The 23,120-nt window shown below is 44.8% G+C and overlaps 1 protein-coding gene across 1 annotated transcript; it reads right to left on the minus strand.

Moving 5' to 3' along the window:
* Positions 1–7,799: 7,799 nt before the first annotated feature.
* Positions 7,800–9,494, minus strand: LOC109756842 (uncharacterized). The gene is made up of 2 exons (XM_020315682.3): positions 8,619–9,494; positions 7,800–8,059 (listed from the first exon to the last, which is right to left on the minus strand). Exons 1-2 carry the CDS (start codon positions 9,384–9,386, stop codon positions 8,003–8,005), a joined length of 825 nt encoding a protein of 274 aa, XP_020171271.1. The 5' UTR covers positions 9,387–9,494; the 3' UTR covers positions 7,800–8,002.
* Positions 9,495–23,120: the final 13,626 nt, after the last annotated feature.

Consider the following 23,120-nt stretch of genomic DNA (forward strand, 5'->3'; position numbering starts at 1 on the left):
ATACTATGGATGATTATGAGTAGCGTGAACATTTGGTAGGAGAAAAGTTGTACTTTGTGTCGGTGTTGTATATTGATTTGAAACGGCCCATTATTTTCAAAGTCAAGATTTCAGCGATGCCGCCTCGTTTGCATATATTAATTCTCCAATGCTTTTCATTGATGATGCCAGTACACCGAAAAAGAAACAAGCCTTCTCTCAAGAGGTACCAACATTGGTCACAGCTTGTAATACTCACTAAATAAGCACTGCACGTGGCGAACAATAATTGAATTTAGGTTGGTTGAAATTATATTTTTTGCTTCTTACAAAAATGAGATCCAAGAAGTTCATAGCATTGTTGTCTGAGGTTAATGTTACTATTCTCTCAATTGACGTTGCAGGGTTCTTTGTATAAACCCCTAGTGTGACGAGGAACTGAGGCCAAAAGTGGGGATGCTATTTGATGACATTGGCTCGGTAATGGAATTTTATAGAACATATGCACACCATGTTGGATTTGGTGTACGTCTTGGGCATCAAAAGATCGTTGATAATGTGCTTCAGTGGAAGCTCTTCTTGTGTGCAAAAGAAGGTTTTCGGCCCGAGAAAGGTATGGTTGTTGTTGATCCTTCAAAGAAAAGGAGAAAGGTGAAATTGACTATATGTGGTTATAGGTAATATTGTTCTTGTCGAACTCATGATTGCTCTTTAGTGATTAAACTGTCCAGTGCCTTCTCTATCCAGCATAGAAGCATTTAGGTTGTGTTTTGGGATGAATTTGTCTCTAATTTTCTTTCCATTTGGTATGTGCAGCAGACAATCGAATGGTATTTTGATGCATATTCATTTCATTAGGTAACGATGATTAAAAAATTAAGTACGAATGCATGACACTTCCATGGACCTGTCCTAACTGAATCTTATTTGCTAGGTGTGACATCTCCCAGCACAATAAAATTGATAAGCAAGAAGTAGCACAAGAAGATCGATAAGCAAGAAGCACTTGTACTGGAGGCAAAAGGCTATAGCTTTTTTGTTGTGTCCCATCAACATAGCAAAAGTTGATGCAGTTTCTAACGGCAATGCGTGTTCGGCGATGTTGATTTTAGTCCTTCATACTTATTAGTGTTGTCTGTGATGTACCAAAAATGATCCCCTCATGCTATGTAACAATATATGTATGTGTGTCTTCTGTTCTGTTATGTCTGGGATCGTGCAATTTAAAATGATGTTTGGTCATGATTTAAAGCGAATGGATTAATTGTCTCATGTCTAAAATATTTGTGATGATGTTCCCATGCATTTTAGACCAACATGTTTGGAGTTCTTGCATGATTCCGGATGTAACAGAGGCTACTAATGAAATCAAATATACGTCAAGTGGCCTACAGTACATATGAAATTTTTGTGCACAGGTAGATTTGAAAAATTGTCATATTTATGAGGTACAGAATGATTGATATATCCGAAATTTTGGGTGGTTATTGCAAAAGTTATCTTCTATGTAACTAGTACTAGGGGGTTTTCAAGAAATGTACAATGAGAACCCTGGACGTCAATTTGTACCAGTCATCTTCCATCCAATGGCCACGATTCGTTTTTTCTATTCTTTCACCCTAGGCCCTTCTTCTATTGTAGTTGCTCCCGTATTATGCGGGAAAACTATCGCTGCCGGAATGCGCGGGAAATCATCTTTCATAAAACATTAATTTGATATCTATAGCACCTTTTTTTAATCATAATAGAAAGTGTTGTTGAAGTAGATTGGTCTAGTTGGTACAGATTAAATGACTTTTGTTGATTCGTCGAGGTACGTCACATGTATATCTTGTCAGTGATCTGCCTTGCATTCATTGAGCCATAAAATATCCCTCACCTTTTGTACTTTATTTAAAATATGCCTAATTACGAGTAGGATGCACCTGATGGGAGATCTGCCATCCATTCATTCATGGGGATATGTCACATGTGTATCCTGCTGGTGATCTGCCTTCCATTCATTGTGCTGTAGAAAAGCCACCAAATTTTGTAGTTTATTTTAAAATTGTTGATTGCGAGTAGGATGCTCGTCTGATGGAAAAAAAATGATAATTTGTAGGGGGTGTGGTATGTTGATTTGTGAATTGTTTTATTTTGCATGGCTGACCGGTCAATCTAGTAGTATCCTGCATATATCTCCGGTTAATTAGAATTTCTAGTTACTAGGTAATGAACAGATGCAACGACCTATCACTGTTGCAGATGTGTGGGAAAGGTATTGCTTTCAAAATTATGAGAGAAACTATTGTTGCTGGAAATACGCGGGAAATCATTGTTAAAAAACTTTAATTTGATCTTAATAGCACTGTTTTATTTTTGTAATAGGGATGTGTTATTGAAATATACCGATCAAGTTTGTATGGCTTAAATGACTTCCATTTATTTGTGGGGATATGTCACCTGTATATCATGTCGATGATCTGCCTAGCTTTCATTGAGCCATAAAAAAGCCGCTGCCTTTTGTAGTTTATATAAAATATGACTGAAAATACACCTAAGACACTACTCTTAAAACTAAACTACTGCTGTTTTCAACTCTAAACTGCACCCAAGGAATTTTATTCGTAACTCCTAAACCATTTATCCGAATTGAGCAAATGATATAACATTGAAAAGCTGTTGAAAAAGGACTAACAATTTTGTGTTTAATTTTTTTTAAATCGCAATGGTTTAAGAATAGTTTTAAATATGTTTAAATTAATTTTGAATGAAATATACAAAAACATGAATTTTTTATCCGAACGAAGCAAATAGTATACAGTTAGAAAGCGATTGAATAGGGAAACTTTTTCATGTAGAGTTCTTCTTCAAACGGATGATGCTTTAAGAGGAGTATTCAAACACCGAAAAATGGCATCAATTTATTTGTTTCTAAACTGTGTCGGGATGAGCACGTGAACTTCTAGTAGCGAACTTTTTCATGTAGAGTTCTTCTTCAAACTGATGATGTTTTTTTTGCTTATCTCTCATCCCGAACTTCTAGGGTTGGGATTCCGAACTTCTATGTTTTATACCATCGAACTGTCCGCTTTTTTTCTTGTGCGTTTCTTGGTACTTTTCCATTTATTTATTTCTCTCTTTCTTAGAAACTCCTCAGATTTAACATATGGACTTGTATATTGTACGTACATGAACTTCTTGTGTTAGTCTCGAGAAATGCCTCCATTGTTTCCATGCAAATTTCAAGAAGTGAATGTATAGACTTCTCTAATTTCCATGGTGAACTTTCGTGACTCTAAACTTCTGTAACATGTCCCATGATGTTCTTGCCCTTTCCGATGAATCCACGTTGTTTATATTTTTATTTTGCCTTTACTTTTATATGAATTTCCCTTAATGTTGTATTTTAACTTCCAAAATTTTAAACCACGGGATTCCCTTTTAAACTTCATTTTCAGTTTTTTCTTCTAAACTTTTGAATTTTAAGTGTTACTTTTATTTTTATTTTCTCATGATCTAAACTGGTTACATCCTTTGAACTTCTTTCATTTATTTATTTTTCGTGTTTCTTACATGCAATCGAGTTACGCCCTTTTGAACTTTAAGTGTTTATTATTACTATTTTCTTTCTTATCAACCAAATAAGTTTCATCCTTTGAACATTTAGGGTTTGATTTTTCTTTTTAGTTTCCAGGAATTTGTAGTGGACATGTAGGTATATTGTTCTTTTTCAAACTTCCAGATCCACCGGGGATGAACCTCTAAGCCTTTTTTGAATTTTTTACTTTACTTCTCTTTTATTTTTGTAAACTTACTTGCGTTTAATTTTTTAAAATTCCTAAAAAAATTGCCCCATGAAGTTCTTTTTGTGGTGGAACTTCATTGGGTTTTATTTATGCACTTCTCGAGTCAGTTTTGCGAAATGCCTTTGATGTTTTTGAACATAAATTTCAAGAAGTGATCATATGGACTTTCTCCGACTTCTAAGGTGAATTTTTTCGCGCCTCCAAATTTTTGCAAATTTTTGTCTCATTAGCTTCCTGGCTTTTTCAGTGAATCCACACGGGGTTTTGTTTTGAACCTTTGTTATCTTAACTTTTCTGGATGTTGTCTCTAAATTTCCAAATAATCCACAATTGGTTTTTGGACTTTATATTCATTTTTGGCAACTATGAATTTCCATCTTTTAGGCTATTTCATCTAGACTATCATAACTTTGCAATATGAACTTCTTTATTTTAACTTTTGCCATCTCTTATTTAGGTTTTTCTTTACCTTTTCTATTTGAGCATGTAAAATTCTAGCGGCAACCTTTTTAGATTTTTAAACAAAAAAAATCACGATACTATGGGAACTCAAAGAAAAGACATTGCGATTTTTAAGTGAATTTCTTGATTTTTTTTAGAGTATATATATTTTTCGTCCCAAAACTCTTGGACCTTTTGTTGTGCAACCATCCCGTGTTTTCCCATGTGAACTTTGAGGGTTTTAGGTATTTTTAATTTAGTGACCTTCTTTTTATTTTTCACGTGGCTTTTTCTAAAACATCAAACTGCTCCATTCTTTTAGCTTGAACCTCTTTGTTTTAACTTGAACTTCCCTATTCGTCGGTTTGTATGGAAAATATGAACTTACCTTATCAGATGCTAGTGTTTACAATTCCACAAATGAAAGAGTTTTTACCCATGCACAAACATCTAAAACAAGTAATGATTTAAGAGAGCAGGAAATCACAAAGGAAAAAACAAGATATTTCTTAAGAATGTTCTCCCGGTTTGTTTCACGGTACACCCAAGAAGCAACACATGGACGGGAATGAAGACGTCGGTGAAGTAGCACCATGGACGGTGGCACATGAGGTTGGTGGTAGCTAGGGAAATTGCAGTGTTGCGGGTCCAAGACCGCCGGAGCAGTGCCATGGACGGGGGACGAGGGCCATGGTACTAGGAGCTCCATAGTGTCATTGGCTTGGGGTCGCCGAAGCTAGAGCAGTCGGCGGGGTGGGGGAAGATGATGGTGTAGCAGGGGGAATGCAAGCGGCATAGCGGCATGGCCACGGTCGGGGACCTCGATGGGACCTCGCGTGCTATCGGGAGATGAGGGCGTGGTGGGGCTGTTAGTGGTGGAGAAGTGTTGGAACCACGCGGGCCGCATCATTGGGGTACGGGGTGCCACAGGGTTAAGGCGGGCTCGCGAGTCGCGGCGGCTGGATGCGGAACAACGGGCCTGATTCTGGGGCGGTGTGAGTTGCAGCAGTAGCACACAGGAGTAGGTCGCGGTGGCACATTTGCACTGACTAGATTGGCAGCCTGCGGGGTCTGGCAGTAGTCACACATGTCGATGGTGGGGAGCGACGCAGTAGTTGGAGATGGAGGTGCGGAGGCAGCGCTCGTGGTGGGACAATGGGATGGCTTGCACACTGGGCCGACAATAGCGAACACGGGGAGGTGGGTTGGGATGTAGGAGATGGGATTAGGGTGAGATTTTTTTTCTCTTTTTTAGCCTCCTCGATTCGTTCGGTTTTCTAGATCTTGGGAACTAGGGCCCGCTCATATATAGGGGCGTCAGTTGCAAAATAATATTGCAGTTCTCTCATAGAGTTGTGTTGTGTTGCATGTTGTTCTCGCCCACATGGCATGCGTGTTACGTGTATGGATATAATGTGTATGTTGTGCGGAGGGGTTTGGATTGTGATATGCATTTGCTAGTTAAATGACTGGATTTTCATATCGCCGATCCCGGGTCCTGACACCCGTACTCCGAAACCCGACCCCTTTGAACACTATTTCTAAGGAGGGGAGAAATGTCTCTTCATGAGTTTATTCAAGTGATAGTGAATGGCATGCCTATGGGGAGCTCTTTATTACCTAAGGATGCTTAACAAATGATCAAATCTACCCTCATGATGAATATGTGGGAGGGTAGAAGGCGGTAATTTTCTAGTCCATGAGACTGTGACTTCCTAGTTGGGCTAGGGGGGATTGTGGCCCATGGGGGTAATTTTTCCGTCATATCAATGTTTTCTTCTTGAGCTTGGTCTTCTTTACTTCTTTGCCTTCAGCTTTCACTTGTTCTTTTATTCTCTCTTCCCATTTTGTCATTTTGACATGGTCTTTTATTTACTCTTCCTATTTTAACTTGGTCGTTTATTTTCTCTTCTATTTTTACTTCTTTGGACTTTTGTTGACCATGGTGGTTTGCCTAGACCCACGGTAGGTTGCTTTGACTTGTGTTGACTTACAAATATTCTTTGGCTCCCCTTGTGTCGAATCAATAAATTTGGGTTGAATACTCTACCCTCGAAAACTGTTGCAATCCCCTATACTTGTGGGTTATTAGTAGAGAAGTGTTGGAACCACACGGGCCACATCGTTGGAGTGCGGGGCGCCTTAGGGTTAAGGCGAGGAGTGGCGGCAGGATGCGGAACAACACGCGTGATCCTCGGGGGCTGTGAGTTGCAGCAGCAGCACACATGAATGGGTCGCGGTGGCACATGGGAACTAGCTAGATGGGATTTGGCGGCAGCCACGCATGTCGATGGTGGGGAGCGACGCAGTTGATCCGGGCATGGTGGTAGTTGGAGATGGAGGTGTGGAGGCAGTGCTCGTGGTAGGACAGCGGGGTGGGTGGCACGCTGGGTCGACAATGGCGAACATGAGGAAGTGGGTCGGGATGTAGGAGATGGGATTGGGGTGGATTTTTTTTCTCCTTTTCAGCCTCCTCGGTTTGTTCGGTTTTCTAGATCTTGGGAAATAGGGCCTGCTCATATATAAGGGCGTCGGTTGCAAAATAATATTGTAGTTCTGTCATAGAGTTGTGTTCTATTGCATGTTGTTCTGGCCCACATGGCATGTGTGTTACGTGTATGGATATAATGTGCATGTTGTGTGGAGGGGTTTGGATTGTGATATGCATTTTCTAGTTAAATGACTAGATTTTCATATCGCGATCCCGGGTCCAGACACTTGTAAGGTCCCCATACTCCGAAATCCGGACCCTTTGAGCACTGTTTCTAAGGAGGGGACAAATGTCTCCTTGCAAGTTTATTCAAGTGATAGTGAATGACATGACTATGGAGAGCCCTTTATTACCTAGGGATGCTTAACAGATGATCAAATCTACCCTCATGATGAATATGTGGAGGGTAGAAGGCGGTAATCTTTTAGTCCATGAGACTTTGACTTCCTAGTTGGGCTAGGGGGAATTGTGGCCCATGGGGGTAATTTTTCCATCATATCAATGTTTTCTTCTTGGGCTTGGTCTTCTTTGCCTTCAGCTTTCACTTGTTCTTTTATTCTCTCTTCTTATTTTGACATGGTCTTTTATTTACTCTTCCTATTTTGACATGGTCTTTTATTTACTCTTCCTATTTTGACTTGGTCTTTTATTTTCTCTTCCTATTTTTACTTGTTTGGACTTTTGTTGACCGGGGTGATTTGCCTGGACCCGCGGTAGCTTGCTTGGACTTGTCTTGACCACTTTGACTTTTGTTGACTTCTTTTGCCCTTTGTTGACCATCCAGTGGATGCCATGTAGGACTCGGGAGGGACCCAATACAAGTTTAGCTATTCCCTCAACAACACATATACGTGGCATCCAGCCATAAGAAAGCAAAGCTTGACATTTAACCAAATGTAGAAGCAAAACATCCCAGCATAATAAAGGCATGGCAGCAAAGCGTCTACCCATATGAAAGGAAAGCTTGACATATCTTTGGCGTGACCCTAAATTGGCGCCTAAATTTGATGCTATATCCCTCTACTTGCGATAAAAATACATTTAACGCAAAGCACAAGTAGCGATAAAAATCCTAGTACATAGATATACTATTAGCCTTGCTCTAATATCATTAACCGCAACCACACATAAAACGTTGCTACCTTTATTGCGTTAAATTTGCATTAGGTACATCATTATCCGTCATATAAAGCGCATACATGGTTGCTACCTTTGTTGCATTAAATTGGCAACATGTTGCGGTGCATAAAGCAGCTGCATTTTTAGCGATACTTTATCTGTCAGCCGTACGGTGATACTCCCTCTATGTCGGCTTGTAGCTCCATGGACTAATCTGCTTGACGCCCTTGCGGATGTTGGCCTGCCAGAAGAAACATGTTTTGCATTATTGTATTTGCATGCGTATGCGATGTGAAACAACTGATAAGAACGGGTGTGCACCAAATTTTGTTTAATTTCAGCCTGCTGTGGACTTCTATTCTTCTAGATTCTTGAGAAATTTGTGTATTTTCAGTGCAGCAGATAACTGGAGAGACCGACTAAAACACCAACAGGGGATGGGCAGATGTTCACTCGAGACTCGATTTGGGAGTGAGATCCAAATTTTCAAAATTGATAATGTGCCCATGCCATGGAGACCGCATACAGGATGAACTTCAGAAACTTTTCTATCAGATTAGATTGTGGCAATGTGTGTTTTGTTTGTTTTTTGAAGGAGTGTGTTTTGTTGTTTAGGAATTGGTAACATGCATAAAAGTAGTTTGCTTAATACTGTTTTACTTGTTGTCTCTCTCATATCTATCCATTTCTGGGACAAGTAATAGGGGAAGTATAACCAAAAGTAATAGCTACAGTAGAGGAGTGCAAACTCTGTCCTACGAAGAAACATAGCAGAGAGAAGGGAGAAGAGATTAACTCACCCAGAGATGCGATCTGGACATAGTGGGAAGGCTTCGGTTCCTCCTAAACCTCGTGATCCTCACCGACCCCTTGGCGCCGTCGTCGCCTACCTCGCCATCCTCCGAGTCCTCGCGCCCATCGGCTTGCCTGCGGCTGTGGTCATCAAAGAAGTAGGACATCGACGAAGACGACGAGGAGGACGCCGACGACGCCGCGGGCGAGAGGCATGACGCGTCCGGCGCCACGGCGTAGAGCTGACAGTGGCCGCCCTCCTTGCTGCCCGCTGTTGCCGCGCCCTTCCTCCAAGCAAAGAGGGCCCCGCCGGCGCGCAGATTCATCTGACAGCTCGCCGTCCTCGCGATCCTCCTAAGCGGCCTCGGCGGCTTGTTTCCGCCGCCGCCGCCGCCGAAGTAGGGGCCCTGGAGCACGGTCCTGGGGGAGGAGAGCGGGTGCTCCGCCGCTTGCAGCCGCGGCGGCAGCTTCAGCTTCAGCAGCACGGGGCGCGCATGGGCGCCGTGACCGTCCTCGTGACCGCCGGCCACTCTGGCAGTCGGGCCGCCGTCAGCAAGAACTGGGGCTGGGCTCGCGGAAGGGAGCGACAGGGCGCTCGGCCGGGCTGCGCGCAGCTTGGGTTTCCCCGGCGCGTCCTCCCAGAGAAACGGCACCGTGACGTGTGACCGGAACGGTGGCGGGGACGGGCACGCCGGCGAGGAGTCGAGGTCGAGCACCTTGCTCGTAAGCGACCGAGCGCGGACGTGGTAGAGCGCGGGCGCCTTGCCGGTGCTCATCGTCGTAGCCTCTCCCGCTCGCAAGACGGTCGTCCGTCGTATAACAGGATAGGCGAGTGCTGCAGAATGCAGGGGCTGCTCACACACGACGAGTGAAGTAGACGGGGAGCGGAGGCCGGCGCGTGTGGAGGCGTGACGCTGATAAATGGAGCGAAGTCGCACGGCATACGCATCGCATGACCCGTGAAATGAAATGGACAAGCGTGGATGGAGAAACCGATGAAATGGCGCGCCTTGAAGTTTTCAGCGAGGGGGACAGTGCGGCCGGCTGATGGATGGAGACGCGCATGACCCATCGTCTACGCCAAATGCAGCGTTACCCCGGCTCCTTACCGGTCCATGCAAGGATGCAACGGACAAACAAACTACTTGAATCCCGGCTCTCTCACGGCCAGTCATCCCTGTGAAGTCACTACAGGAAATAACTGCTACCGGCCAAAAAAATATATGTTTGCCGAGTATTCAAAATACTTGGCAAAGGGCAAAAGTATTACTCGGCAAAGCATGCTGGACTTACAACATCTCCAACGCCAACCGTTCGATTGTACGGTCCGGACGTGTTTTCACATCCAACACGATTCTGTATCGGTCCGCTTGGCGGTCCGGACATACTTTTTTCCGTAAACTCGAAACAATGTGAGGGGTTTTACGGGCATTCGGACCGCTGCCACGCCCATGTCTGACTAACCTGACCCACTCAAAATCATCCTCCTCTCCCGCGTACTTTCCCGCCCAACGCCAGCTGCCCGCATTCATGCCGCTGTGTAGCGGCCGCTCCGCATTGACGCCGGCCTAGAGCGGACGCGGCCTCTCACTGGCGCCGGCATTGAAGAAGCGCGCCAGCCGAGAGCGCCGCCCGCACCGCGCCCCCGTAGTCTGCGCTTGTTTCATGTCGGAGAGACGTTTACTTGACGGGTCGGGACGGATATCTATAACTCTCGTTCAATGCCCGTCCGTACGTATGCCGTCATTAAGCAGACTCGCCGGCCGAGGAACCAACTCCGACACCGCGCATTGACACACCCGGATGCTTGGCCTCACCGGAATCCTCTATTTAAAGGCGGACACACAAAGCTAACTCCACACCACAACACATCCGCTCCACATCCTCCTCCCTTGCATCACATCCGCCATGACCACAAGCTCTAGCGCTTTGTGGGAGAGCCTATCCTCGGAGCAGAAGCACGATGGCAGACCCTCCGCGCCTGGCGGATCGAGCAGGGTATGCCGGCCAGCTCGCCCGAGGTCGCCGACAACAACCCCAAGATGGAGACGGGCTCCAGCGATGACTTCGCACTGGACCCCGCGCATGTGCATGACAGCTTGACCATGGAGCAGGCGCAGACACACTTCGACGCCGCCATTGCGGAGGAGAAGCCTGCGTCGGCGCCTATGTTGGCGTTCTAGCAGGCGCAGGAGGAGCAGCGATACAACTTATTCCTCCTCGAGCAACACCTGCTGGCGGAGGACCAAATCTACGACGAGCTTGCAAGCAAAGGAGGCCGTGACCGCCATGGTCGAGCCGAACCCGGGAGCAGCGGGCGCTCTTAGAGGCCGCATGTGCTGAAGCCGCCGCTGGCAACACAGAGGTGGCGCAGCCGGACATGGACACGCTCAAACACGCGCTGGTGTTGGCAGTCCGTCGTCGACCTCGCATCCACCGACACTGACGACGGACAGTGAAGGAAATATGCCCTAGAGGCAATAATAAAGTTGTTATTTATATTTCCTTATATCATGATAAATGTTTATTACTCATGCTAGAATTGTATTAACCGGAAACTTGATACATGTGTGAACACATAGACAAAACAAAGTGTCCCTAGTATGCCTCTACTTGACTAGCTCCTTAATCAAAGATGGTTAAGTTTCCTGAACATAGACATGTGTTGTCATTTGATGAACGGGATCACATCATTAGAGAATGATGTGATGGACAAGACCCGTCCGCTAGCTTAGCATAATGATCGTTAAGTTTTATTGCTATTGCTTTCTTCATGACTTATACATATTCCTTTGACTATGAGATTATGCAACTCCCGAATACCGAGGAACACCTTGTGTGCTATCAAACGTCACAACGTAACTGGGTTATTATAAGATGCTCTGCAGGTGTCTCCGAAGGTGTTTGTTGGGTTGGCATAGATCGAGATTAGGATTTGTCACTCCGAGTATCAGAGAGGTATCTCTGGGCCCTCTCGGTAATGCACATCATGATAAGCCTTGCAAGCAATGTGACTAATGAGTTAGTTGCGGGATGATGCATTACGGAATGAGTAAAGAGGACTTGTTGGTAACGAGATTGAACTAGGTATGAGGATACCGACGATCAAATCTCGGGCAAGTAACATACCGATGACAAAGGGAATGACGTATGTTGTCATTGCGATTTGACCGATAAAGATCTTCGTAGAATATGTAGGAACCAATATGAGCATCTAGGTTCCGCTGTTGGTTATTGATCGGAGATGTGTCTCGGTCATGCCTACATAGTACTCGAACCCGTAGGGTCCGCACGCATAACGTTCGATGATGATTTGTATTATGACTTATGTGTTTTGGTGACCGAAGACTGTTTGGAGTCCCGGATGAGACCACGGACATGACGAGGAGTCTCGAAATGGTCGAGAGGTAAAGATTGATATATTGGACGATAGTATTCGGACACCGGAATGGTTTCGGAGTGTTTCGGATATTTATCGGAGTACCGAGGGGTTACCGGAATCCCACAGGGAAAGTAATTGGCCAACATGGGCCATAGGGGAGAGACAGAGCAGCCCACAAGGGGTGGCACGCGCCCCCCCCATGGGCAGTCCGAATTGGACAAGGGAAGGGGGCGCGGCCCCCCTTTCCTTCTCCCTCTCCCTCTCCTTCCCCATTTCCCCCTCCGAAAGAAGGAAGGGGCGACTAGGACTAGGAGTCCTAGTGGGTCTCCCCCCACTTGGCGCGCCCCCTAGGGCCGGCCTCCTCCCCTCTCCTCCTTTATATACGAGAGCAGGGGGCACCCCAAAGGACATCAATTGTTTTTTAGCCGTGTGCAGTGGCCCCCTCCACCGTTTACTCCTCCGGTCATATTGTCGTAGTGCTTAGGCGAAGCCCTGCGCGGATCACATCACCATCACCGTCACCACGCCGTCCTGCTGATGAAACTCTCCCTCGACACTTTGCTGGATCAAGAGTTCGAGGGACGTCATCGAGCTGAATGTGTGCTGAACTCGGAGGTGCCGCACGTTCGGTACTTGATCGGTTGGATCGCGAAGACGTTTGACTACATCAACCGCGTTAAACTAATGCTTCCCTTTTGGTTTATGAGGGTACGTGGACACACTCTCCCCCTCTCGTTGCTATGCATCTCCTACATAGATCTTGAGTGATCATAGGAAAATTTTGGAAATTGCATGCTACGTTCCCCAACAGTGGCATCCAAGCCAGGTCTATGCGTAGATGATATGCACGAGTAGAACACAAAGAGTTGTGGGCGATCATAGTCATACTGCTTACCACCAACGTCTTATTATGATTCGGCGGTATGGTTGGATGAAGCGGCCCAAACCAACCTTACATGACCACGTTCATGAGACCGGTTCCACCGACAGACATGCAACTTGTTTTGCATAAAGGTGGCTGGCGGGTGTCTGTTTCTCCAAATTTATTTGAATCGAATTTGACTACGGCCGGTCCTTGTTAAAGGTTAAAACAGCACACTTGACGAAAAATCGTTGTGGTTTTGATGTGTAGGTAAGAACGCTTCTTACTAGAAGCCCATAGCAGCCACGTAAAACTTGCAACAACAAAGTAGAGGACGTCTAACTTGTTTTTGCAGGGCATGTTGTGATGTGATATGGTCAAGACATGATGTGATATACGTTATTGTATGAGATGATCATGTTTTGTAAAAGTTTTCGGCAAATGGCAGGAGCCTTATGGTTGTCGCTTTATTGTATGAAATGCAATCGCCATGTAATTGCTTTACTTTATCACTATGAGTTAGCGATAGTTGTAGAAGCATTAGTTGGCGAGACGACAACGACGCTACGATGGAGATCAAGGTGTCAAGCCGGTGACGATGGAGATCATGACGGTGCTTTGGAGATGGAGATCAAAGGCACAAGATGATGATGGCCATATCATGTCACATATTTTGATTGCATGTGATGTTTATCTTTTATGCATCTTATTTTGCTTAGTACGGCGGTAGCATTATAAAATGATCCCTCACTAAAATTTCAAGGTATAAGTGTTCTCCCTGAGTATCCACCATTGCGACAGTTTGTCGTGCCGAGACAACACGTGATGATCGGGTGTGATAAGCTCTACGTTCACATACAACGGGTGCAAGACAGTTTTGCACGTGCAGAATACTCGGGTTAAACTTGACGAGCCTAGCATGTACAGACATGGCCTCGGAACACTGAGACCGAAAGGTCGAACGTGAATCATATAGTAGATATGATCAACATAGAGATGTTCACCATCGAAAACTACTCCGTCTCACGTGATGATCGGACATGGTTTAGTTGATATGGATCACGTGATCATTTAGATGACTCGAGGGATGTCTATCTATGTGGGAGTTCTTAAGTAATATGATTAATTGAACTTAAATTTATCATGAACTTAGTCCTGATAGTTTTTGCATATCCATGTTGTAGATCAATGGCCCGTGCTACCGTTCCCTTGAATTTTAATGAGTTCCTAGAGAAAGCTAAGTTGAAAGATGATGGTGGCAACTACACGGACTGTGTCCGTAACTTGAGGATTATCCTCATTGTTGCACAGAAGAATTACGTCCTTGATGCACCACTAGGTGCAAGGCCTGCTCCATGAGCAACTTCGGACGTTATGAATGTCTGGCAAGCTAAATTTGATGACTACTCGATAGTTCGGTGTGCCATGCTTTACGCCTTAGAATCGGGACTTCAAAGACGTTTTGAACGTCATGGAGCATATGAGATGTTCAAGAAGTTGAAGTTAATATTTCAAGCAAATGCCCGAGTTGAGAGATATGAAGTCTCCAACAAGTTCTATAGCTGCAAGATGGAGGAGAACAGTTCTGTCAGTGAACACATGCTCAGAATGTCTGGGTACCATAACCACTTGACTCAACTGGGAATTAATCTTCCGGAACAATGGAGCAAGCCACTGACTTATTGGAAATAATACATGCTGATGTATGCGGTCCGATGAGTGTAGAGGCTCGCGGCGGGTATCGTTATTTTCTGACCTTCACAAATGATTTGAGCATATATGGGTATATCTACTTAATGAAACACAAGTCTGAAACATTTGAAAAGTTCAAAGAATTTCAGAGTGAAGTGGAAAATCATCGTAACAAGAAAATAAAGTTTCTAAGATTTGATCGCGGAGGCGAATATTTGAGTTACGAGTTTGATCTTCATTTAAAACAATGTGGAATAGTTTCACAACTCAGGCCACCTGGAACACCACAGCGTAATGGTGTGTCCGAACGTCGTAACCGTACTTTATTAGATATGGTGTGATCTATGATGTCTCTTACCGATTTACCACTATCGTTTTGGGGTTATACATTAGAGACAGTTGTATTCACATTAAATAGGGCACCATCTAAATCCGTTGAGACGACACCATATGAACTATGGTTTGGCAAGAAACCTAAGCTGTCGTTTCTTAAAGTTTGGGGTTGCGATGCTTATGTGAAAAAGCTTCAGCCTGATAAGCTCGAACCCAAATCGGAGAAGTGTGTTTTCATTGGATACCCAAAAGAAACTGTTGGTACACCTTCTATCACAGATCCGAAGGCAAGATATTTGTTGCTAAGAATGGACCTTTCTAGAGAAGGAGTTTCTCTCGAAAGAAGTGAGTGGGAGGAAAGTAGAACTTGATGAGGTAATTGTACCTTCTCTCGAGTTGGAAAGTAGTTCATCACAGAAATCAGTTCCAGTGATGCCTACACCAATTAGTGAGGAAGTTAATGATGATGATCATGAAACTTCAGATCAAGTTACTACCGAACCTCGTAGGTCAACCAGAGTACGTTCCACACCAGAGTGGTATGGGTATCCTGTTCTGGAAGTCATGTTACTAGACCATGACGAACCTACGAACTATGAGGAAGCGATGATGAGCCCAGATTCCACGAAATGGCTTGAGGCTATGAAATCTGAGATGGGATCCATTTATGAGAACAAAGTATGGACTTTGGTTGACTTGCTCGATGATCGGCAAGCCATAGAAAATAAATGGATCTTCAAGAAGAAGACTGACGCAGACGGTAATGTTACTGTCTACAAAGCTCGACTTGTTGCGAAAGGTTTTCTACAAGTTCAAGGAGTTGACTACGATGAGACCTTCTCACCCGTAGCGATGCTTAAGTCTGTCCGAATCATGTTAGCAATTGCCGCATTTTATGATTATGAAATTTGGCAAATGGATGTCAAAACTGCATTCCTTAATGAATTTCTTAAAGAAGAGTTGTATATGATGCAACTAGAAGGTTTTGTCGATCCTAAATGTGCTAACAAAGTGTGCAAGCTCCAGCGATCCATTTACGGAGCAAGCCTCTCGGAGTTGGAATATCTGCTTTGATAGTGTGATCAAAGCATATGGTTTTATATAGACTTTTGAAGAAGCCTGTATTTACAAGAAAGTGAGTGGAAGCTCTGTAGCATTTCTAATATTATATGTGGATGACATATTATTGATTGGAAATGATATAGAATTTCTGGATAGCATAAAAGGATACTTGAATAAGAATTTTTAAATGAAAGACCTCGGTCAAGCTGCTTATATATTGGGCATCAAGATCTATAGAGATAGATCAAGACGCTTAATTGGACTTTCACAAAGCACATACCTTGATAAAGTTTTGAAGAAGTTCAAAATGAATCAGTCAAAGAAAGGGTTCTTACCTGTGTTACAAGGTGTGAAGTTGAGTCAGACTCAATGCCCGACCACTGTAGAAGATAGAGAGAAAATGGAAGTCATTCCCTATGCCTCAGCCATAGGTTCTATCATGTATGCAATGTTGTGTACCAGACCTGATGTGTGCCTTACTATAAGTTTAGCAGGGAGGTACCAAAGTAATCCAGGAGTGGATCACTGGACAGCGGTCAAGAACATCCTGAAATACCTGAAAAGGACTAAGGATATATTTCTCGTTTATGGAGGTGACAAAGAGCTCGTCATAAATGGTTACGTTGATGCTAGCTTTGACACTGATCCGGATGACTCTAAGTCGCAAACCGGATACGTCTTTATATTGAATGGTGGAGCTGTCAGTTGGTGCAATTCCAAGCAAAGCGTCGTGGCGGGATCTACGTGTGAAGCGGAGTACATAGCTGCTTTGGAAGCAGCAAATGAAGGAGTCTGGATGAAGGAGTTCATTTCCGATCTAGGTGTAATACCTAGTGTATCGGGTCCAATGAAAATCTTTTTTGACAATACTGGAGCAATTGCCTTAGCGAAGTAATCCAGATTTCACAAGAGAACCAAACACATCAAGAGACGCTTCGACTCCATCTGCGATCAAGTCAAGGAGGGAGACATAGATATTTGCAAAATACATACGGATCTGAATGTTGCAGACCCGTTGACTAAGCCTCTTCCACGAGCAAAACATGATCAGCACCAAGACTCCATGGGTGTTAGAATCATTACAATGTAATCTAGATTATTGACTCTAGTGCAAGTGGGAGACTGAAGGAAATATGCCCTAGAGGCAATAATAAAGTTGTTATTTATGAAAGAACATGCGGTGCCCCATGTTTGGTTTTGGTAATTGATGACAATCTCTATGGACTAATGGTTGCCTTGAGTTATATTTGAAGGATTTGTCCATAGGCATTTCTTGAAGTCCATGTGTTGGTTTCAAGGAGTTTATGTGGTGACCAAGGTGTTATTAAGGAATTATCCAAAGATTGGTCATGTGAGAGTTGAGCTTATTGCAAGCATGTCTTGAAGAAGAAGATTGTGTGATCATTCATGTTTACCTTCTAGACATCATCCAAATGAAGAGAGTTGGAAAGAGTCAAGGTTGATCAAGACTAAGTCAAGAGTGAATCAAGTTGATCAACACACAAAGCGCACAAGATGTACCGAGGGATCAAGCGATCCCATGGTATGGTAAGCATTGTCAATTACGCTTTGTGTACTAACCTATGGTCTTCGTGAGAGTTCCTTGTGGGGTTAGGTTGCGGTGTGCAAGTTCAAGTGAAGCGGGCAAGTTCAAGTAAAGCATCACGAAGAGATCAAATGCTTGAAGCTTGCCATCCATTGTGGTGACAATGGACTTGTGAAGATGTGCGGAAGGGTGGCTCACCCATAGTGGAGTATGGAGGAGCAATCGACTAGTCTTCATCGAGCCAACGCAATCAAGAAAGGTGGTCCATCTTGAGGGAGTCAAGATCGTCATCATCTAGCTCAAGTGGACCATGTGCAAGGCAAAGGTTTGCTCTTGATAGGTTTTCTATTTTACCGGTCTCATGATGGTAGTTGGGAGTGTTGGAAATATGCCCTAGAGGCAATAATAAAATGGTTATTATTATATTTCCTTGTTCATGATAATTGTCTATTGTTCATGCTATAATTGTGTTATCCGGAAATCGTAATACATGTGTGAATACATAGACCACAACATGTCCCTAATGAGCCTCTAGTTGACTAGCTCGTTGATCAACAGATAGTCATGGTTTCCTGACTATGGACATTGGATGTCATTGATAACGGGATCACATCATTAGGAGAATGATGTGATGGACAAGACCCAATCCAAAGCGTAGCACAAGATCGTGTAGTTCGTTTGCTAGAGCTTTTCCAAATGTCAAGTATCATTTCCTTAGACCATGAGATTGTGCAACTCCCGGATACCATAGGAGTGCTTTGGGTGTGCCAAACGTCACAACGTAACTGGGTGGCTGTAAAGGTGCACTACGGGTATCTCCGAAAGTGTCTGTTGGGTTGGCACGAATCGAGACTGGGATTTGTCACTCCGTATGACGGAGAGGTATCTCTGGGCCCACTTGGTAATGCACATCATAATGAGCTCAATATGACCAAGTGTTTGGTCACGGGATCATGCATTACGGTACGAGTAAAGTGACTTGCCGGTAACGAGATTGAACAAGGTATTGGGATACCGACGATCGAATCTCGGGCAAGTAACATACCGATTGACAAAGGGAATTGTATACGGGATTGATTGAATCCTCGACATCGTGGTTCATCCGATGAGATCATCGTGGAACATGTGGGAGCCAACATGGGTATCCAGGTCCCGCTGTTGGTTATTGACCGGAGAGTCGTCTCGGTCATGTCTGCATGTCTCCCGAACCCGTAGGGTCTACACACTTAAGGTTCCGTGACGCTAGGGTTGTAGAGATATTAGTATGCGGAAATCCAAAAGTTGTTCGAAGTCCCGGATGAGATCCCGGACGTCACGAGGAGTTCCGGAATGGTCCGGAGGTGAAGAATTGCATATAGGAAGTCCAGTTCCGGCCACCGGGAAAGTTTCGGGGTCACCGGTATTTTACCGGGACCATCGGAAGGGTCCCGGGGGGTCCACCGGGTGGGGCCACCTATCCCGGAGGGCCCCATGGGCTGAAGTGGGAGGGGAACCAGCCCCTGTTGGGCTGGTGCGCCCCCCTTGGGCCTCCCCCTGCGCCTAGGGTTGGAAACCCTAGGGGTGGGGGGCGCCCCACTTGGCTTTGGGGGCAAGCCACCCCCTTGGCCACCGCCCCCCCTTGGAGATTGGATCTCCTAGGGCCAGCGCCCCCCCAGGGGCCCTATATAAAGAGGGGGGAGGGAGGGCAGCCGCACCGAAGCCCCTGGCGCCTCCCTCTCCCTCCCGTGACACCTCTCCCTCTCGCTGAGCTTGGCGAAGCCCTGCCGAGATCCCCGCTGCTTCCACCACCACGCCGTCGTGCTGCTGGATCTCCATCAACCTCTCCCTCCCCCTTGCTGGATCAAGAAGGAGGAGACGTCTTCCCCAACCGTACGTGTGTTGAACGCGGAGGTGTCGTCCGTTCGGCGCTCGGTCATCGGTGATTTGGATCACGACGAGTACGACTCCATCAACCCCGTTCACTTGAACGCTTCCGCTCGCGATCTACAAGGGTATGTAGATGCACTCTTTTCCCTCTCGTTGCTAGAAGACTCCATAGATTGTTCTTGGTGATGCGTAGAATTTTTTTTAATTTCTGCAACGATCTCCAACAGTGGCATCATGAGCTAGGTCTATGCGTAGTTTCTATGCACGAGTAGAACACAAACTTGTTGTGGGCGTAGATGTTGTCAATTTTCTTGCCACTACTAGTCTTATCTTGTTTCGGCGGCATCGTGGGATGAAGCGGCCCGGACCGACCTTACACGTACGCTTACATGAGACAGGTTCCACCGACTGACATGCACTAGTTGCATAAGGTGGCTAGCGGGTGTCTGTCTCTCCCACTTTAGTCGAATCGGATTTGATGAAAAGGGTCCTTATGAAGGGTAAATAGAAGTTGGCATATCACGTTGTGGTTTTACGTAGGTAAGAAACGTTCTTGCTAGAAACCTATAGAAGCCACGTAAAAACATGCAACAACAATTAGAGGACGTCTAACTTATTTTTGCAGCATATGCCTTGTGAGGTGATATGGCTAAAAGGATGTGATGAATGAAATATATGTGATGTATGAGATTGATCATGTTCTTGTAATAGGAATCACGACTTGCATGTCGATGAGTATGACAACCGGCAGGAGCCATAGGAGTTGTCTTTATTTTTTGTATGACCTGCGTGTCATTAAATAACGCCATGTAAATTACTTTACTTTATTGCTAAACACGTTAGCCATAGAAGTAGAAGTAATCGTTGGCGTGACAACTTCATGAAGACACGATGATGTAGATCATGGTGTCATGCCGGTGACGAAGATGATCATGGCGCCCCGAAGATGGAGATCAAAGAAGCAATATGATACTGGCCATATCATGTCACTATTTGATTGCATGTGATGTTTATCATGTTTTACATCTTATTTGCTTAGAACGACGGTAGCTTAAATAAGATGATCCCTCGCAATAATTTCAAGAAAGTGTTCCCCCTAACTGTGCACCGTTGTGAAGGTTCGTTGTTTCGAAGCACCACGTGATGATCGGGTGTGATAGATTCTAACGTTCGAATACAACGGGTGTAAGCCAGATTTGCACACGCAATACACTTAGGTTGACTTGACGAGCCTAGCATGTACAGACATGGCCTCGGAACACGGAAGACCGAAAGGTCGAGCATGAGTCGTATAGAAGATACGATCAACATGAAGATGTTCACCGATGTTGACTAGTCCGTCTCACGTGATGATCGGACACGGCCTAGTTGACTCGGATCATGTTTCACTTAGATGACTAGAGGGATGTCTATCTGAGTGGGAGTTCTTTGAATAATTTGATTAGATGAACTTAATTATCATGAACTTAGTCTAAAATCTTTACAATATGTCTTGTAGATCAAATGGCCCACGCTAATGTTGCCCTCAACTTCAATGCGTTCCTAGAGAAAACCAAGCTGAAAGATGATGGCAGCAACTATACGGACTGGGTCTGGAACCTGAGGATCATCCTCATAGCTGCCAAGAAAGATTATGTCCTAGAAGCACCGCTAGGTGACGCACCCATCCCAGAGAACCAAGACGTTATGAACGCTTGGCAGCAGCGTGCTGATGATTACTCCCTCGTTCAGTGCGGCATGCTTTACAGCTTAGAACTGGGGCTCCAAAAGCGTTTTGAGCAACACGGAGCATATGAGATGTTCGAAGAGCTGAAAATGGTTTTCCAAGCTCATGCCCGGGTCGAGAGATATGAAGTCTCCGACAAGTTCTTCAGTTGTAAGATGGAGGAAAATAGTTCTGTCAGTGAGCACATACTCAAAATGTCTGGGTTACACAACCGCTTGACTCAGCTGGGAGTTAATCTCCCGGATGACGCGGTCATTGACAGAATCCTTCAGTCACTTCCACCGAGCTACAAGAGCTTTGTGATGAACTTCAATATGCAGGGGATGGAAAAGACCATTCCTGAGGTATATTCAATGCTGAAATCAGCGGAGGTGGAGATCAAAAAGGAACATCAAGTGTTGATGGTGAATAAAACCACTAAGTTCAAGAAAGGCAAGGGTAAGAAGAACTTCAAGAAGGACGGCAAGGGAGTTGCCGCGCCCGGTAAGCCAGTTGCCGGGAAGAAGCCAAAGAATGGACCCAAGCCTGAGACTGAGTGCTTTTATTGCAAGGGAAGTGGTCACTGGAAGCGGAACTGCCCCAAGTACTTGGCGGACAAGAAGGCCGGCAACACCAAAGGTATATGTGATATACATGTTATTGATGTGTACCTTACCAGCACTCGTAGTAGCTCCTGGGTATTTGATACCGGTGCGGTTGCTCATATTTGTAACTCAAAGCAGGAGCTGCAGAATAAACGGGGACTGGCAAAGGACGAGGTGACGATGCGCGTCGGGAATGGTTCCAAGGCCGATGTGATCGCCGTCGGCACGCTACCTCTACATTTACCTACGGGATTAGTTTTAAACCTCAATAATTGTTATTTAGTGCCAGCTTTGAGCATGAACACTGTATCAGGATCTCGTTTAATTCGAGATGGCTACTCATTTAAATCCGAGAATAATGGTTGTTCTATTTATATGAGAGATATGTTTTATGGTCATGCCCCGCTGGTTAATGGTTTATTCTTAATGAATCTCGAACATAGTGTTACACATATTCATAGTGTGAATACCAAAAGATGTAAGGTTGATAATGATAGTCGCACATACTTGTGGCACTGCCGTCTTGGTCACATTGGTGTCAAACGCATGAAGAAGCTCCATGCAGATGGACTTTTGGAGTCTTGATTACGAATCATTTGATACGTGCAAACCATGCCTCATGGGTAAGATGACCAAGACTCCGTTCTCCGGAACAATGGAGCGAGCAACCAACTTATTGGAAATCATACATACTGATGTGTGCGGTCCAATGAGTGTTGAGGCTCGCGGTGGCTATCGTTATGTTCTCACTCTCACTGATGACTTGAGTAGATATGGGTATGTCTACCTAATGAAACACAAGTCTGAGACCTTTGAAAAGTTCAAGGAATTTCATAGTGAGGTTGAGAATCAACGTGACAGGAAAATAAAGTTCTTACGATCAGATCGTGGAGGGGAATATTTGAGTCACGAATTTGGCACACACTTAAGAAAATGTGGAATAGTTTCACAACTCACGCCGCCTGGAACACCTCAGCGAAATGGTGTGTCCGAACGTCGTAATCGCACTCTATTTGATATGGTGCGATCTATGATGTCTCTTACCGATCTACCGCTCTCATTTTGGGGCTATGCTTTAGAGACTGCCGCATTCACTTTAAATAGGGCTCCGTCGAAATCCGTTGAGACGACACCGTATGAATTATGGTTTGGGAAGAAACCTAAGCTGTCGTTTCTAAAAGTTTGGGGATGCGATGCTTATGTCAAGAAACTTCAACCTGAAAAGCACGAACCCAAGTCGGAAAAATGCGTCTTCATAGGATACCCTAAGGAAACCATTGGGTATACCTTCTACCTTGGATCCGAAGGCAAGATCTTTGTTGCCAAGAACGGGTCCTTTCTGGAGAAAGAGTTTCTCTCGAAAGAAGTAAGTGGGAGGAAAGTGGAACTTGATGAAGTACTACCTCTTGAACCGGAAAGTAGCGCAGCTCAGGAAGATGTTCCTGTGGTGCCTGCAC

The sequence above is a fragment of the Aegilops tauschii genome, chromosome 3, assembly GCF_002575655.3.
Source record: "Aegilops tauschii subsp. strangulata cultivar AL8/78 chromosome 3, Aet v6.0, whole genome shotgun sequence".
Taxonomy (NCBI): Eukaryota; Viridiplantae; Streptophyta; class Magnoliopsida; order Poales; family Poaceae; genus Aegilops; species Aegilops tauschii.

What these genes read in the sequence shown, in the direction of transcription:
- LOC109756842 (XM_020315682.3), bottom strand. Translation starts at nt 9,386, where the DNA reads ATGAGCACCGGCAAGGCGCCCGCGCTCTACCACGTCCGCGCTCGGTCG. An exon ending in TGTCCAGATCGCATCTCTGG is followed by an intron (nt 8,060 to 8,618) that starts GTGAGTTAATCT and finishes TTCTTCTGGCAG; the next exon opens with GCCAACATCCGCAAGGGCGT.